The sequence below is a fragment of the Hippopotamus amphibius genome, chromosome 9 (assembly GCF_030028045.1).
Source record: "Hippopotamus amphibius kiboko isolate mHipAmp2 chromosome 9, mHipAmp2.hap2, whole genome shotgun sequence".
Lineage (NCBI taxonomy): Eukaryota > Metazoa > Chordata > Mammalia > Artiodactyla > Hippopotamidae > Hippopotamus > Hippopotamus amphibius.
This window is the reverse complement of record NC_080194.1, coordinates 91390610-91406050: the sequence shown is the minus strand read 5'-3', so window position 1 is coordinate 91406050 and position 15441 is coordinate 91390610. Positions and strand designations below refer to the sequence as shown.

Genomic DNA, 15441 nt, shown 5'->3' with positions numbered 1-15441 from the left:
AATAGATAACTAATGAGAACCTACAGTAGAGCACAAGGAACTCTATTCAGTGTTCTCTGCTGACCTAAATGGGAAGGAAATCCAAAAAAGAGGGGATATATGTATACATACAGCTGATTCACTTTGCTGTACAGTAGAAACTAACACAACATTGTAAAGCAAATATACTCCAATAAAAATTAATTTAAAAATAAAAATAATTTTTTTAATTTAAAAAAAAAGAATAAGAATGCAATTGTGCTCATGCCTAGCCCACTGCTTTCCTGGCGAGGCCACCAAAATCATCCCTCTTGCTACCCCATGGATTGTACAAAAAGGAGAAAGGAGAAGAGGAATAAAACTAAAACCAGTGGCCAAGTCATGTACAAATGCTTCACATCAAGTGTCTTCCATATGCGTCTTGACAACCTGAAAAGTTGAGCAGCAGCAGCATCTACTTCTTCTTCTTCATCTTCATTAGAGTCATTCTTCCCAACCAAGAGCTGAAATTGCACAGCCAAGTGGCAGAGCTAAGAGGCCCAGTTTTGCCAAGCTCTAAAGCCCAAGCCCTCACAACACCACCCCATGGCACCTGGTGCCTGGATTCTTGCTCTCGCCGCTCTGTCCTGACACCATTGGCCAGGGGCATCTTCCACACATTGAGGGTTTCTCTCCTTACCTTGGCGTGCTCTCCCGATGAGAACATCCAGTCTACCCTGGTCATGTGGTTCTCTTCTGTGCTGTGGAAAACACATCCCATCCGAGTCGAATCACCCACATGAACCATGAGCTCTGGGGATAAAATGGTAAGTCAAGTCAAATTCAAGGTATAATCTCTAGAAGCCAAAGAACTTCTAGAAGAGATAATGTTTAGCCAAAGATCCTCAGCAGTAAAATCAATGTCACCACCAAATATTGCACACGTAGATGATCTAGATGATTCTGTGTGGTCAAACTACTCAGAGGCTTCTCACTCAAATCAACATGATATCCCAAAGATAAGAGAACACCCTCTAGCTACCAACACACATCAAGTCTGAGGGGTCCCACTGACTTCGATAAACACTTTCTCTTTAATTCCGTTCTCCTTCTCCCTTTCTAGAACTTCTCCCACAAGCCCCAACTCCACTTCAAGCTTGTAATAAACAAAGTACGGAAAACCTTGAAGCCCCCCACTTTCTGTTCACCAACTTAGATACCCACATCTGCTTAACATAAACAGGAAGTGGAAAGTTATATAACTCTCATTCTTATAAATAACCCACTGGCTTTCCCAGCTGAAAAACTGAATCATGCGTAACTCTCTTCAACTTCTTTTATTCTTCTACAAGTTGTCTTAGGACTTGTTTAGGACAATTCTGGCTAGAGTACAGGTCACAGGACTGCTTGCTAATTAGGCCAAGACAACAGTTTTCCTCTTGACTTTTCTTTCTGTCTTAATCCCCGCCCCCACTTCCCCACCTGCTCCCCCTTCCCTGCTCCTGGCTTTCCAACTCATAGTCTCTTCCTCCTGCTTTTTCGTATTAGCAGCTGACCCCATCATTTATGTTTCCTGCTTGAGTCATTTCAAGAAGTCCCCGAAAAAGAGAACAATTAGAAAGATGCTTCTGATTTTTCAATAGTGCTCTCTACAAATTGACCACAAATTCTATTAAGAAATGAAAGGCAGGATGATATTTAAGGGAGACACAAGCCTAGGTCTTAATTGGACAGAGTTCCTTCAAAAGAGCATTAAGCAAAGCTCATAAAGGAACACGGTACATCAGCTAATCTTTTCATCCAACTTGTGTCCCTGGGAGAACACTGACTTCCAACCCAGCAGGAAAGATGCACAATGGGAGGAAAGCAAAAGAAAATATTATGAACTCAAAACTCTATGGAGGGAATTATTTTGGAAGTAATAAAAATTCACTCCAAAGAATACCAATAGGGAAGGAAACATCCTCTAAATCTATGAGTATATTAAGAATTGAACCCTATTTTTTAAATGCAATAAGAACTGAACATTCTGAGTTCTTTCAACACACCAGGCATGTGCTAAACACCTGGGTTATCACCTAGTCATTACAATATTTTGAGATATGCACTATTACTCCCCCATTTCACAGAGGAAGAAAGTGAAAGAGCGAAGAGTTTCATGGCCTGTGAAGGGCAGAGCCAGCACTCACACCCAGGCCTGAGTGAAAACAAAGCCCACGCTTTCTCACCCCCTATGCTATTACCACTTCACATAAGTGGAAGGATGGCTGATTCCACAGCAAAAGCACAGGAAGTTAATATTATTTTTATTTGTAAGAAAATTGTCTGCACAACTGAAACTTTGTCTTCCAAATATTAGGAAATTTCTCTAAATTAGGTTTTAAAGCCCTGCTATGTGCGATTCCAAAACATGGGCTTTAATTATTCATTATACTGCCTCCCTTCTAGAATCACAGACCCTTATAAATTGAGAAGAGATTAGAATAGAATAAAAATAACTAGAGTAATGAAGTTAGGGATCCGGAAGCCACCTAAAGCTCACGGACTACGCTACCTACCATAAGCACAAATCCCTTCAATAAGAATATTTTCTTTCCTTGAACAAAACATATTTTCCAAAATATTAAAGCAAACTCAAAGCATTGTTCAAGCAATTCACCTGATATGAAAACTTTAATTCAATTTTGAATCTTAAAAATGAAGATCATATGATTGAAATAATATGCACACGTTTGAATAAAAATTATTTCTTGTTCTCTTTACACTTCTTATTAACAATAATAATACAATATACCTATACAGTACAAGTATATAATCTGTGAACACACATATTCAGATGTCCTAAAATCCTTTCACAGAATAAAATGGAAGTAAATTCCGAAAGAGAGAGAGAAAAGAAAAGAAAGGAAGAAAAAGAAAATTGTCTATAGTGTTTAAAATAAGAACTATGAATAAAAGAGTTAAAGTAGTAGAAACAGAAAAGTTACAAACTGAAGGGTAAACTTTGTGGAGGAAATCGTGGATGAGTTTTCACACAGGAGGAGATGGCCACTAGGCAAATGGTTAGGACTCAGGGCTGTTCCCACTCTAGCTGGGAGGGGAAGTAAATACAAGTTGCTCCACTGGCTACTAGGGAATATCTGACTGCCCCTCAAATTTCTCTAGCCTGCTCCCATGGACTCAGTTCTTGAAACTGCCTCCTTTGGGTTTGTTCCCTCTATGTCTCTTCTAAGCAGGAAAAGGCACCTGTTTTGTAGGACATGTTTGTGTATCCTTGGGCCCAGCATCAGAGAACAAAGCAGAAAAGGGTAACTCAAAGATAATCCTTGGGGAACACAGGCAGCTGGTTTATTTCATCTTCCTGGAGAGCCAAAGCTTTAAAGAAAAATTCAATTGAAAAAAAGTAGGAAAAATTAGGAGAGAGGTTAAAGGCCACCTTCTACAATTTCTTCTACAACTCCATTTTTTGGAAGTCAGATTCAAGTGAGGGATGATAATTTAAGAATTTCCTGGGACTTCCCTGGTGACGCAGTGGTTAAGAATCCACCTGCCAATGAAGGGGACACAGTTCGAGCCCTGGTCCTGGAGGATCCCACACACCGCAGAGCAACTAAGCCCGTGTGCCACAACTACTGAGCCTTCTCTTTAGAGTCCGTGCTCCGTAACAAGAGAAGCCACGGCAATGAGTAGCCCCCGCTCTCCAAAACTAGAGAAAGCTGGCACGCAGCAACAAAGACCCAACACAGCCAATTAATTAATTAATTAAAAAAAAAGAATTTCCTTCATTTGACAAATGTTTATTGAATGCTTACTCTGTGCCAGGCACTGTGCCTAGGGCTGGTCATGGGACCAAGAACACAGCCCCAGGTGAACAGGGGAAACACAACTGAACAGGTGTGCTGAGTATCACCAGAGGAGAGCAGGGTGCTCCGGAGGAGCTCATTGAAAGGATGGACCTAAACTAGCTGGTGGGGGGTGGGAGGGGGGGGTCCAGATTCTAGCTCCCTCACTAGATGGCAAGCTCTCCCGAGGCCATAGACAATTCCTTCTAGCTCACACTTTTAAAGAATGTATCTAATTCTGTGGTTTTCAAATTTTTTCAAGCAGCAGAATTCTTTCTTCAAACAAAATCTTACCTGGCAGCCCAATGAATACAACAGGACAAAGGAAAAGGACTTTGGTTGTGTGAAGGTGGAAGCCTGAGGTTCTGCCCAGCTATGTACTCCATCGACCCCCTGCCCTGTTCTCACACTTTGTGTGGCCCACCAGGCTCCTTGGACACTGAGGGTTCTATAGAGTATGCTTTTTAAAACCGACAATCTACTGAAGCCATTTGTATGGAAACATGAGGTCCTAGGAAGTTAGAGAGATCTGCTCTTTTCTTTTATATTCCCCAGAACACCTAACATAGTTACCTACAAAATATGACACAACATCAATGTGCGTAACTCATGGGAAGCATCAGGGTATAGTGAAAAGAACATGGACTTTGCTGACAGAGGTACCAGGGTCCAAGTACTGGATATGCCACTGAATAAATACATGTCCTTAGGCAAGTCACTTAGCCTCTCTCAGCCTCAATTAACACATCTGTAAAATGAAAAGGAGAATACCGCACTTCCGTCACAGCATTTTCATGCGGGTGAAACATGTTAACGTAATAATAAAATAATGATCATCATTATTTTTATTTAAAGAGCACCACTTACTGAGGACTCACTCCAAGGGAAGTACCTAGCACAATGGCTGGCCTTTGCGCAACAAAATCCACTCGCATCCCTCATCGCACACCAAATCTCTTGCCCCTTCACCCTTCTCTGAGTAAGCATCCGTGTACCTTTGGGTTCCTCTGGTAGCACATGCAGCACCACTGCTTTTTTGAACACCAGGCTCTCCATTTTGAAGCGGATTTCACAGGTATAGTTTCCCTGGTCAGCCTCTTCCACATTTTGGAGCAGGAGAGAACCGTCATGGTGTGAGACATCCCCCACCAAGCGCACGCGATTCTGGAAGCGCCCCACCGGCACGCTGATGTTGGCGTAATAGAAGAGCACGTAACTATCCTGGAGGACAACACAACGGCAGAGAGAATCTAAAGTCCACGGCACCAGACCCAGGAGTCTGGATTCAAAAGCCCCTGTTCTGTGGAGGCAGCGTAGTCATCATCACCATTGGGATCAAAAAAGTACTTGGTACCCAATTAATAATACGAATAATGCATCAGGCAAGACGCTAACTTGCACAAGGCTCTATGGCTCCCTTTATACAAAGACAATTGGAGAAACAGGGTCGACACATTTTCATTTCTTACAGTTTTTTGTTTTAGGGCTTTTTTTTTGCTGCACCATGCAGCTTGAGGGATCTTCGTTCCCTGACCAAGGATTGAACCCGGGTCCGTGGCAGTGAAAGCCCACATCTTAACCACTGGACCGCCCGGGAAGTTCCTCTTACAGTTTAAGGTAAAATGTAACACCCACTCTGAAGATCACTTTGGGGATTCCAACTCACAACTTTTGTTTTTTGTTTGGCCGTGCCACATGGTTTATGGGATCTAAGTTCTTCCACCAGGGATTGAACACAGGCCCTCAGCAGTGAGAGCACAGAGTCCTAACCACTGGACCGCCAGGGAATTCCACAAACTCACAACTTTTGAAAAGCATCTCCCATCTTCACCTTGTGTTCTGCCATGGTCCGCGATTCAACGGCACTGAAATGCAACCCCACAGACTGGCTGTCGTGAGAATCCCCGGCACGTTGGCTGTCACCCTTCTCCTTTCCACCCTCCTCCAGGCAGATATCACAAGGTAGGAGAAGCAGTCATCAACAGGGAGTGGTTTACAGACTGAGAGGGGAGCCGTAGGTAATTCTTATTTTCACTTAGACCATGGGTATAATCCTCTTTTAACAATAAATGGTAATAAAAATTTGAGAGACTGTAGCATTATGGGGACAACGTGCTCTTGAGCTACAAAAGCAATATTTCATTTGCAAACGTTGAGACTTGACTGTTAGTAATATATTACTTAGGACATATTTCACAAATGATCCTGACACGCAAGTATCTCCACAGAATCTCAGATGAGGCTTCTCCTAATCCAAAGAGCCCCCATAAAAGGCCCGCACTCAGCCATGCTGAATCTGATAATCCCAACACTTTAAGCAGCAATGAAGGACAAAGAGATGATCCCCCAGCACATAAACAGGTCAGTGGAATGCTGAGAGAAACTGCCCCCTCCCCAAAGAAACGATTACTGTGGAATCATCCCTGTGCCTGGGCTATAACTCTTGTCTAGACCAGTGCGTTTTCACTCTCCCATCCACCTATGCTACTCTACAAATGGGAGACATAGAAGAAAGGAACTAAAAAGAACTTTATGTGCATGTCTCCATTAGTTTCTCAATGACCTCAAAAGTAAGTATTACCATTATCCTAACCACTTTCATCTTCACAGATGGGGAAGCAGAAGCTCAGAGAGGTTGAGTAATTTGCCCAGCTGATTACACTAAATGTCTAAAGGGAAAACCATTACATGGAGATTTCTGTTTTCACAAGACACGCTCTATGCAAAGAGACCACCACAGCAAGGGGCCAGAGTAGGAGGAGGCTCAGTCTGGGCAAGCTCCAGAGCCCAAGTTCCTGCAACCCCACCTCCTGGCATAGGATGACCCTCTCCCCACATTCTGACACCATCAGCCAGGGCTTCTAATACAGAGCAGTGTTTCCTCCTTCTTACCTCGACATGCTCTCCTGACGAGAACATCCAGTCTACCTTGGTCACATGTTTCTCTTCTGGGCTCTGGAAAACACATCCCAGCAGGGCTGAATCACCCACGTGGACTGTTAGCTCCACAGAGGAAACAATCAAATCATGCAGGCCCAAGGAATAACCTACAGCAGTCAAGAGGCAAGAGGAAACATCACTCAGACACATACACTCAACAAGAAAAATGAGTATTCATCCCCAAGTACATACACCTTCCCTTCCCAGATGACCCAAAGTGGACAAAGAATTCAGAGGTCCTTCATTCAAACCAGCATGGCATTCCCAAGGGTAAGGGAAATACCCTGTAGTTACCCCCACATGGCTCCAGTCAGAGGGGTTCTACAATCTTCATGCTGTATAGATGCTAACTGGTCCTGTGCTCCTAGCTAGTCCCTTCCCCTATTCTAGAGTTCATCCCTGCAATCTGCTTTCTAAAGAAAGAAGAGAGGGAATTCCCTGGCAGTCCAGTGGTTAGGACACTATGCTTTCACTGCCAAGGGCGCAGGTTCAATCTCTGGTCTGGGAACTAAGATCCCATAAGCCTCGTGGCATGGCCAAAACAAAACAAAACAAAACAAAAACAAAATAAGAAGAAAGAAGAGGAACCCTGAAGTCTCTTCTATCAGATCATGAGTTTAGACACCCATCAACAGGAAATGGGATGTCTCTGGCTCCTCATTTCCCACCAGTTCCCTAACCGAAAAGCCAGTTCACAGGTATTTTTGCATCCCTCTGCTTTTCTCCTTCTTTAGTTCCTTTACAAAAGGAACACAGAGCATAGCTCCTCCCTTGAATTTCCCTTTTGTTTGCCTTCTCCCCACCTCCCCCCTCCAGCTCTGCCCTCAGCCCTGGCTTTCCAGCCTCTAGGGGTTACCCCATGTGGTAACTCCCCACTCTCTGTCCGTTGCTCAAGTAATTTCTCTTTCCACTTAAAGAAAAAGCCATATCTAAAGGGAAAACCATTACGTGGAGATTTCTGTTTTCACAAGACACGCTCTATGCAAAGAGACCACCACAGCAAGAAAGACACATTCAGATGCTGGCCAGTTCCTGTCAAAGAAAAGCCAAGTGAGCGGATTTGGGAATAAACAGAAAAGGTGCCAACCTCTCCATCCAAGCTGTTGCCCTGAGAGAAGAGTGTTAACTTCCTGCCCAACAGCAGGCACACACAGTGGGGAGGACATGAAAGAAAATATGATCTCTTCACCCTCTGGAGGGAATTATTTTGAAAGAAATCAAAAGTACTTCCAAAAGTGATTTGGAATTTTCCTGTAAGGAAGAACTGAGCAACTTTAAGTGTGGTTAAAGGTATAAGAAGCTAATTTAATGTAATATGAAGAGCGCTGTGTACAGAATTAAATGAGTTTGCTAAAAAAGCAAGAGCAGCAACCAAAGTGAAGAAAAACTTTTACCTGATGGGTAATCTTTGTACAGAAAAGGCTGAAGAAATTGAGACTTTCTACAGAGGAGGAAAACCTCTCCACAAGAAGTACAAACCCCACTGATGTCAGCAGGCCACTCCACAGAGGGTTAGATCGTTCAGTCTCTGGAGGGGAGGGCAAAACCCTGCAGGCTAATTCACCCATCTCTGGGGAAATGTCTAAATAGCCTCTGAGATTACTATAACGCTGATGCCATGGAGGAAAAAAATTCCCTAATACATACCATTTTCTTGTGTGTGCGTGTGTGTGTGTGTCTGACTGCATTTTGTGCACACCCTATGTTGCCTGCAATTAGAGCAAAGACCATTCTTTCGTGCACTTTGCTGAGTCAGTGTTTATGTCACTATGCAAAGTTTAAAAACCTGATAATAAAGAGAAAAATAGGATGGATAAACAACAAGGTCCTGCTGTACAGCACAGGGAATTACAGTCAATATCCTGTGATAAACCACAATGGAAAAGAATACGAAAAAGTATGTATGTATGTAACATATATATACATATTTTTAACTGAATCACTTTGCTGTACAGCAGAAATTAACACTTTATAAATCAACCATACTTCAATAAAATAAAAAAAACTTTTTAAAAAGAGAAAAAATGAAAAGCTGTGAGAGCAAATCACCTAACTAATTTATTCTTCTGACCAAGCTATATCCATGGGGTGGAGAGGAAGCCAAGGGGGCAAAAGGATGAAAAAGTTAGAAAGAAATGGGGTGAGCAAGAAGCAGCAGCCCTGAGCACTGCAGGGACAGGAGACTCCAATCTGGTCTGAGGAGTCAGCCAGAGCAGGCTTTTTAAAAGGAAGTAGAGCTTAAGGAGAAGCCTGAAGGATAAGGAAGGCTAAGGCAGGCTTCCTAGGGTGAGGTGGGGAGAGAAGGTTCCAGGAGAAAGAAAACCATCCAAAATTGGAAAAGAGCTCAGTGCATTTGAGGAACTGCAAGAAGGCTAGTGTGGCTAAAGCATGAAAACAATTACAGGGATTCTGGGACTCTCTGGATTTTGGTGATTTCATTTCCTGATCTGAGACTAGCTGTGGTTTTAAAGATAACAATTTAAAGTGAAGGAATGCCAGCAAGATACTTTCTCTGTATCCCATAGGAAGGTCCTAGAGCACCCAGTTAGCACCCAAAGGCATTCTATTCCTAATAGCAACAGAGGAATATTCAGCTTTCCAAGAAAGACTGTGATACCTGGCTTCTAAAACAGCTATTTCAGAAAAACAGCTGTCTCAACAAAACTATGAAGTTCCAGGTTGGGGTTTCCGTTTTCAACAAATCAAGGGGAAATGAAAATATATAAATTGGCTTCTGAACATGCATGGGACTTACAAGAAATCAAATACCCTCCTTGGTCCCTTGGCTTCTACTTACCCAGTAACACTGGCATCAGGATGAGTTTCAGTGGGTAAAACATGCTGCTCTCAATTTTTCAACCCTAAAAGAAAAAAAAAATCAGAAAATAGTGTCAAGAGGAGTTCATTAATTTAACAAATCAATAGTGAGTGTCTCTGTGAGCCAAACTCTGTCCGAGGCACTGGGCTGCAGTATGGAACAAGGAAGACAAGGTCAGTCCCGGCACATGTGCAGTTTGCATGTGGAGGGGAGATGGAGAGAAAAAAAGCAGCAAATGAATGCATAAGAAACAGCGGATGCTGGTAACTGCTATGATGAAACAAAACAGAGTGGTGTTTGGAGAGTCACTTGGGGGCTGCCTCAGATTGGCTGTAAGGGAAGATTAGATGAAAGTTGCTTTTCAAGAGAAAAAAAACAAATAATTCCAGGAGAACCTTGAGATGACAATCCTAGACAATCTACAACCTGAGAGTTTCACATAAACAAAAGATTACGGAATACTCAGCCTGAAATATTTAACTTACCTCTCCAACTAAACTAAAATGATTACCTTTAAATATATAAAGAATGTTCTGGACATGTAAGAAAGGAGATACACAAATAAGAGGAAATTTTTTAAACTCAGTTAAGGCATTCACCAAGTTCCATGACACAAAGAAGCCACATGAAAAGTCCATGGTGAGATTTTTTTTTCTATTTTTTCACTTTTTGAGGCAGGATAGCATGAGTAGAATGAGAATTGGGCTGTGCAAGGGCAAAAGTACTTTTAAATCATCTATATTACCTCTGTGGTATGAATTTCCCGGCATCCACCAGCTCCTGGGAATAGATTTGCCGTTCTGCACAATGCCCCTCAATTTTCTTAAGAAAACAGAAGAACCCTAACTCCAAGGAGTTACAATTCAACCAGCCTTGCGTTCCTACCTACTGCTGAGGCTGGTCTCAGTCAAGATCTCTGCACCCTAACATCTTGGAGTAATTCCACCTCGGAATCTGCTAGGAGGAAATGTCTTCTTTGTACATCATAGTACCCTACCCGGCTCTGCAGGAAGTCCAGCATGCATAGTGGCCATTTTAATTTATAAAAAATGATTACCTAAGAGATTTCTTACCTGTATTCTAATCAACAAAATCGTCCATCTGGAAAATCAGGGTCAAGCTGTTTAAGGTGGGCCTACCTAGGTCTCCCTTATGCAGAAAGTCAGTTGACCTTGCTAAACCTCCATTTCCTTGCCTGTAACATGGGGATAACAACACAAGGATCGAATGTGATAATGTAGATAACAGTGCTTTGAAAAATAGAAAGGATTACCACATAAGATCCTATTTTTATAGCCTAAAAGTCAGATAGGAAATAGAGTTTGTAGCTTCAGAGGAGATTTGGGGTTTTGAGAGTCTACCTTTACAAGACTGGCAAATGATGAATCAGAATGAACTGGAAACTTTTAAAGTTTCAGTTCTTAAATCCCATTGCAACAATGTAGATAACAATTACACTGACTCAGATATACCAAAAGTCACATTAAGTTTCCCTAAATATGAGTACTTCTAATGAAAATACAGATCTCTCTCAGGATAGCCACAGCTTTATTTCTGCTCCATGACACCCACCTTACCCCACGCATACATGGGTGAGCTTGATAAAGGGCTTCCTTTATATCATAACTTTTTTTAAAATTTATTTTTGGCTGCCTTGCATCTTCATTGCTGAATGTGGGCTTTCTCTAGTTGCGGCGAGCAGCGGCTACTCTTCGTTGTGGTGCGTGGGCTTCTCATTTCAGTGGCTTCTCTTGTTATGGAGAACAGGCCCTAGAGCGTGTGGGCTTCAGCAGTTGCAGTGCATGGGCTCAGTAGTTGTGTCTCGCAGGCTCTAGAGTGCAAGCTCAGTAGTTGTGGTGCACGGGCTTAGTTAGTTGCTCCGCGGCATGTGGGATCTTCCCAGACCAGGGCTTGAACCCGTGAGACCTGCATTGGCAGGCGGATTCTTAACCACTGTGCCACCAGGGAAGTCCCTTATATCGTAGCTTTAATTCATCCTATCGGGGACATCTGAGATCCCTGTTGTGTTCTGGATGAATTCTTCTCTAAGTAGTTGGTTGTGCTCCCTTCACTGCCCAGCAAACAGCTGTCATATATTCCCCAAAGCAGTGTGCCATTTGCATGGAGGAGTAATCATTGATTACAGTGTAGACTTATGTACGCTCTCAGGGGCAGGACCATATGCATCTCATTTATGAGTGTCCCATGCCTGGGTTACAGCATCAGTGACGTTCCTGGTATATACTGAACAAGTGCTGATAGCTGCCCAGACAACCATCAAACTGAAATCAACTTAGACTTCCTGCAAATGCATCACTCTATTCTAAGAGGAAACCAGCGACCCCCAAAAGACTTTAATTCTAGTCACCAAACTCAAGACACGCAGAGCCACACCCAAACCATTTTCAAACAAATTCTAAGAAATGTGGAAAAATCTGGTAAATAGAAGATACCCATTTTCAGTCCTAAGTACTCAAATGCACCACCAGAACTCTGTGTGAATGAATAGAAAAGCAATGATTTAACAGAAAAAACATCAAGTTTTTAAAAAATTCTCTTCCCAGATCAGACATTCCACTAACTAATTCTTTGATATTTGGGAAACCACTCAATCTCCCTGGGCCTCATTCTTAACATTAAAGGATCAGATCTTTCCCCCCTAGGTAATGTAGCACCACACTAGAAATCAGTACTTGATACTCAATAAACTAGAGAGGGTTATGTGCTAGCCCTGTCTGAGGGCTCTGCACGTTAACCAATGTAATCCTCACCACCCCCTATGAGGTTTTACAGAGGAGGAAACCGAAGCACAGATTGGTGAAGTGACCTGCCTAATAACAGAGCAAGTGGCAAGCCCGGGTTCAAACCCACGCATCTTGGGCCAGGGCCCATCTCCTTCCTCGACTGTACTGCTCCTCTATGTGTGTGAAAGCAGTCAACGTTTTGCAGCAAAGCTTCCCTGCACTTCACTTATCAAAACAAGATTGATCTGCTCCCCTTGACTGAATGCTCTTCCCACACCCTTCCCCTAGTTCACTCCTGTTCATCTTCCAGACCTCAAATTAAATGTAATTTCTTCAGGGAAACCTCTCCTGAACCGCCCTTCCCAGGGCAGACCCTAGCCACATGTTTGAATAATACTAGTTCTCTTTCCTTTAAGGCATTTGTCACAACTTCTAATTATCTATTTACTGATGTGTTTGTTTGATTAAAGCCTTGCTCTCCAGCCTCACCCCCCAAGACTATAAGCTCCATGAGGCCAAGAGCTGTGCCTATGGGCCAGTGCATCTCCAGTGCCAGCACAGAGTAAGACCAGGGTGGGAGCCCAGGGGCCACTCAGCAGATGAATTAACAACACCTAACTGGGCCAAGAACACTCCAGTCAAGTTCAAGTTGCCTAGTTAGTTGGCAAATATTCAGAAACTCTTGCCATATAATACAGATAGATAGGGACTTCCCTGGTGGTGCAGTGGTTAAGAATCTACGTGCCAGTGCAGGGGACACAGGTTCGATCCCTGCTCCAGGAAGATCCCACATGCCTTGGAGCAACTAAGCCTGCATACCACAACTACTGAGCCTGCGCTCTAGAGCCCATGCTCTGCAACAAAAGAAGCCACCGAAATGAGGAACCCATACACCACAATGAAGAGCAGCTCCCCCGCTTGCCACAACTAGAGGAAGCCCATGCACAGCAACGAAGACCCAATGAAGCCAATAAACAGATAGGTAGATAAATAAGTAAATTTATTTTTAAAAATACAGCTAGATAGATATTACATATATATATATTTCAGAATTTCATTATTCAAATAATATAATTCAGAATATATATGTGAATCTCAGTGTCTAAAAATCTAACCAAAGCATTCAGATGCACCTTAAGCACCTTGATAGACTCCTTTTGAATCCTCAGCTTAGCCTGCTTTCTTTCCCAGATAATGATTTACCTCACCAGCATGTTCTTTAGATAATTCTGCATATTATCTTAAGTTATCTCATGTGTTAGCCAACTGTTTGGACCTGAGCTCATGGTACTTTCACAAAATACCTCTGGCAAATACCACTCCTAGGGCGTTGTAACTATCAGGACCCCCTTTTCTATTATTAACAGTGTAGGGGAATTGTTGTCCTTGGCAAAATTATAACAGGAAAAACAAAATCTTCAGCAAAGAGACTCATGACAAGAGACTACCACACAGGATGTGGAAATGACCCCCAAATACTACAATATTACAGGACAAAATAAGTGAGAGGCACTCCCTCTCTCAAGGTGGTTGCCTCTAGTGAGGACAAGCAACCACCGAGCACACACCCGCACTGCCTTCCCTCACTCAGGCAGCCGCTCCACCTGCAGTGCTAAGTTCCCTCAATTTACATGTCACTGTGTACCTCCAGGCTCTTGGATGTGTTTTAGGTATACAAGTCCACATAACCACTCTGAGGCATGAACCTGCTAAAATGCATCCTCATTTTTCCTTCCAAGACCATTTAATATAGACTGGTAGGTTACATGGCTCCTTATAATACAATCTCAGTTACATCGGTCAACCCTGTGCTTGAAGGGGACCCTGGGAGTCATTACTCCTGCTCTCTCCTTTAGACTGGGCTCTACTAAACCATCCAACTTCATCTTCCCTGAGATCAGCGCTATGCAGAGGGTGTGGCAGCCTACCTCTCTTGGGAGGCTTAAGTTCCTGACTCCTTAAGGTTAAATACTAGCCTGTCTAGGATTGGGAGAAGAGAAACCGTGCAGGAAGAATTCTGCCATGAGTCCAAAGACAGCTAGTCACAGCTCTACCTAAAGCCACAGGCAACTTAAAAGCTAAAGCCTTATCACCGTCATCATCATCATTTACTCTTTCACTAAGAGCAAACCTTGCTCTTTTTTTCTGAGGACCTTAATACAAGTTACTCTACACTAAGGAACACTGTCCCTATTAGACTACCTCATGGCAGTCCCCCTGCAGAGGTTGACCGCTCTTTGACTGTGACCTCACAATCCAAAAAGATTGCCATTAAATGAAAACCTTCAGAACCAGCCTTCTTCCAAGTGAGAAAAGTTCAAGTCACTGCTTGAGAAATACAAAGCAAATGCTTACCCAAGATGAGGAACGCCAGGAGAAGAAATGCACTGAACTCCCCACCACTGCAGTTGCCAAGTTCCACTGAAGACACTTCTGCCTGCGTAGAAGGTCAGGCTCAGAGCAAACCAAATGCGTGCATTCTGAGGTGGCTGCAGAGACACAAACAGGAACCTCTAAATCAAGGTTCTCGTTTCAGTCATCTGGCCTATTACCCAATTTTTATTTATGCTTTCATTCTAAAATGAGATAATAAATTCACCTTACTGAGGCGAGCCTCATGTTTCAGACCACTGCAGGTGCCATCTCCCCTTCTAGACTACAAACTCTCAGAGCGTGGGATCTTGAATGGTCCCAGGCAAACATGCTGAGAAAGAAATCAGCCTCATGCAAACAAAATAAATTTAAGATTAACACAAAACATTTTGCTCTGTATCTAAAATATAGCAACCTTTCTTTTCTCTCTCTCTCTCTCAACACAGAGGGGCAATATAGCCAGCCAATCACCCAGTCCCTGCTTCCAAAGATATGCCGACCCAGTCCTCCAGCTCACCATCCAGGCATGCCAATTTCCCCTGACCGTGTTATATCAGCATTTCTAGAATACAAGAAGCACTTTGTTCCCCCAGAGAATCCCTTGGGTGACTTGGACATCCTAGATAAAATCTCAAAGCTTCTTCACATCAACGTATCTTTTGCTTTTAAGTTACCACTTCAAAATAAGTGTTCTCAGCGTACACGCCTTCAACCTTGCCTACACTGGCTTGACTTACACATGGGCATACTTGTTTTGTGGAACTTG

At 43.0% G+C, this 15441-nt stretch overlaps 1 protein-coding gene across 4 annotated transcripts in view; it reads right to left on the bottom strand.

The window, feature by feature from the left end:
* JAML (junction adhesion molecule like) overlaps positions 1-15422 on the bottom strand; it is a 28347-nt gene extending 12925 nt beyond the window's left edge. Inside the window, exons 1-6 of one of the 4 annotated variants that reach the window (XM_057748867.1) lie at positions 14902-15422; positions 14658-14791; positions 9538-9601; positions 6693-6847; positions 4796-5021; positions 659-771 (exon numbers count right to left, since the gene is read on the bottom strand). In XM_057748867.1, coding sequence (XP_057604850.1) covers positions 659-771; positions 4796-5021; positions 6693-6847; positions 9538-9580 — 537 coding nt within the window. In that variant the 5' untranslated portion in view covers positions 9581-9601; positions 14658-14791; positions 14902-15422. Of the gene's footprint in view, positions 1-658; positions 772-4795; positions 5022-5602; positions 5625-6692; positions 6848-9537 lie in introns of those variants that run through there. The other 3 variants (XM_057748864.1, XM_057748865.1, XM_057748868.1) reach the window with 3 other exon arrangements.
* Between the last annotated feature and the right edge of the window lie 19 nt (positions 15423-15441).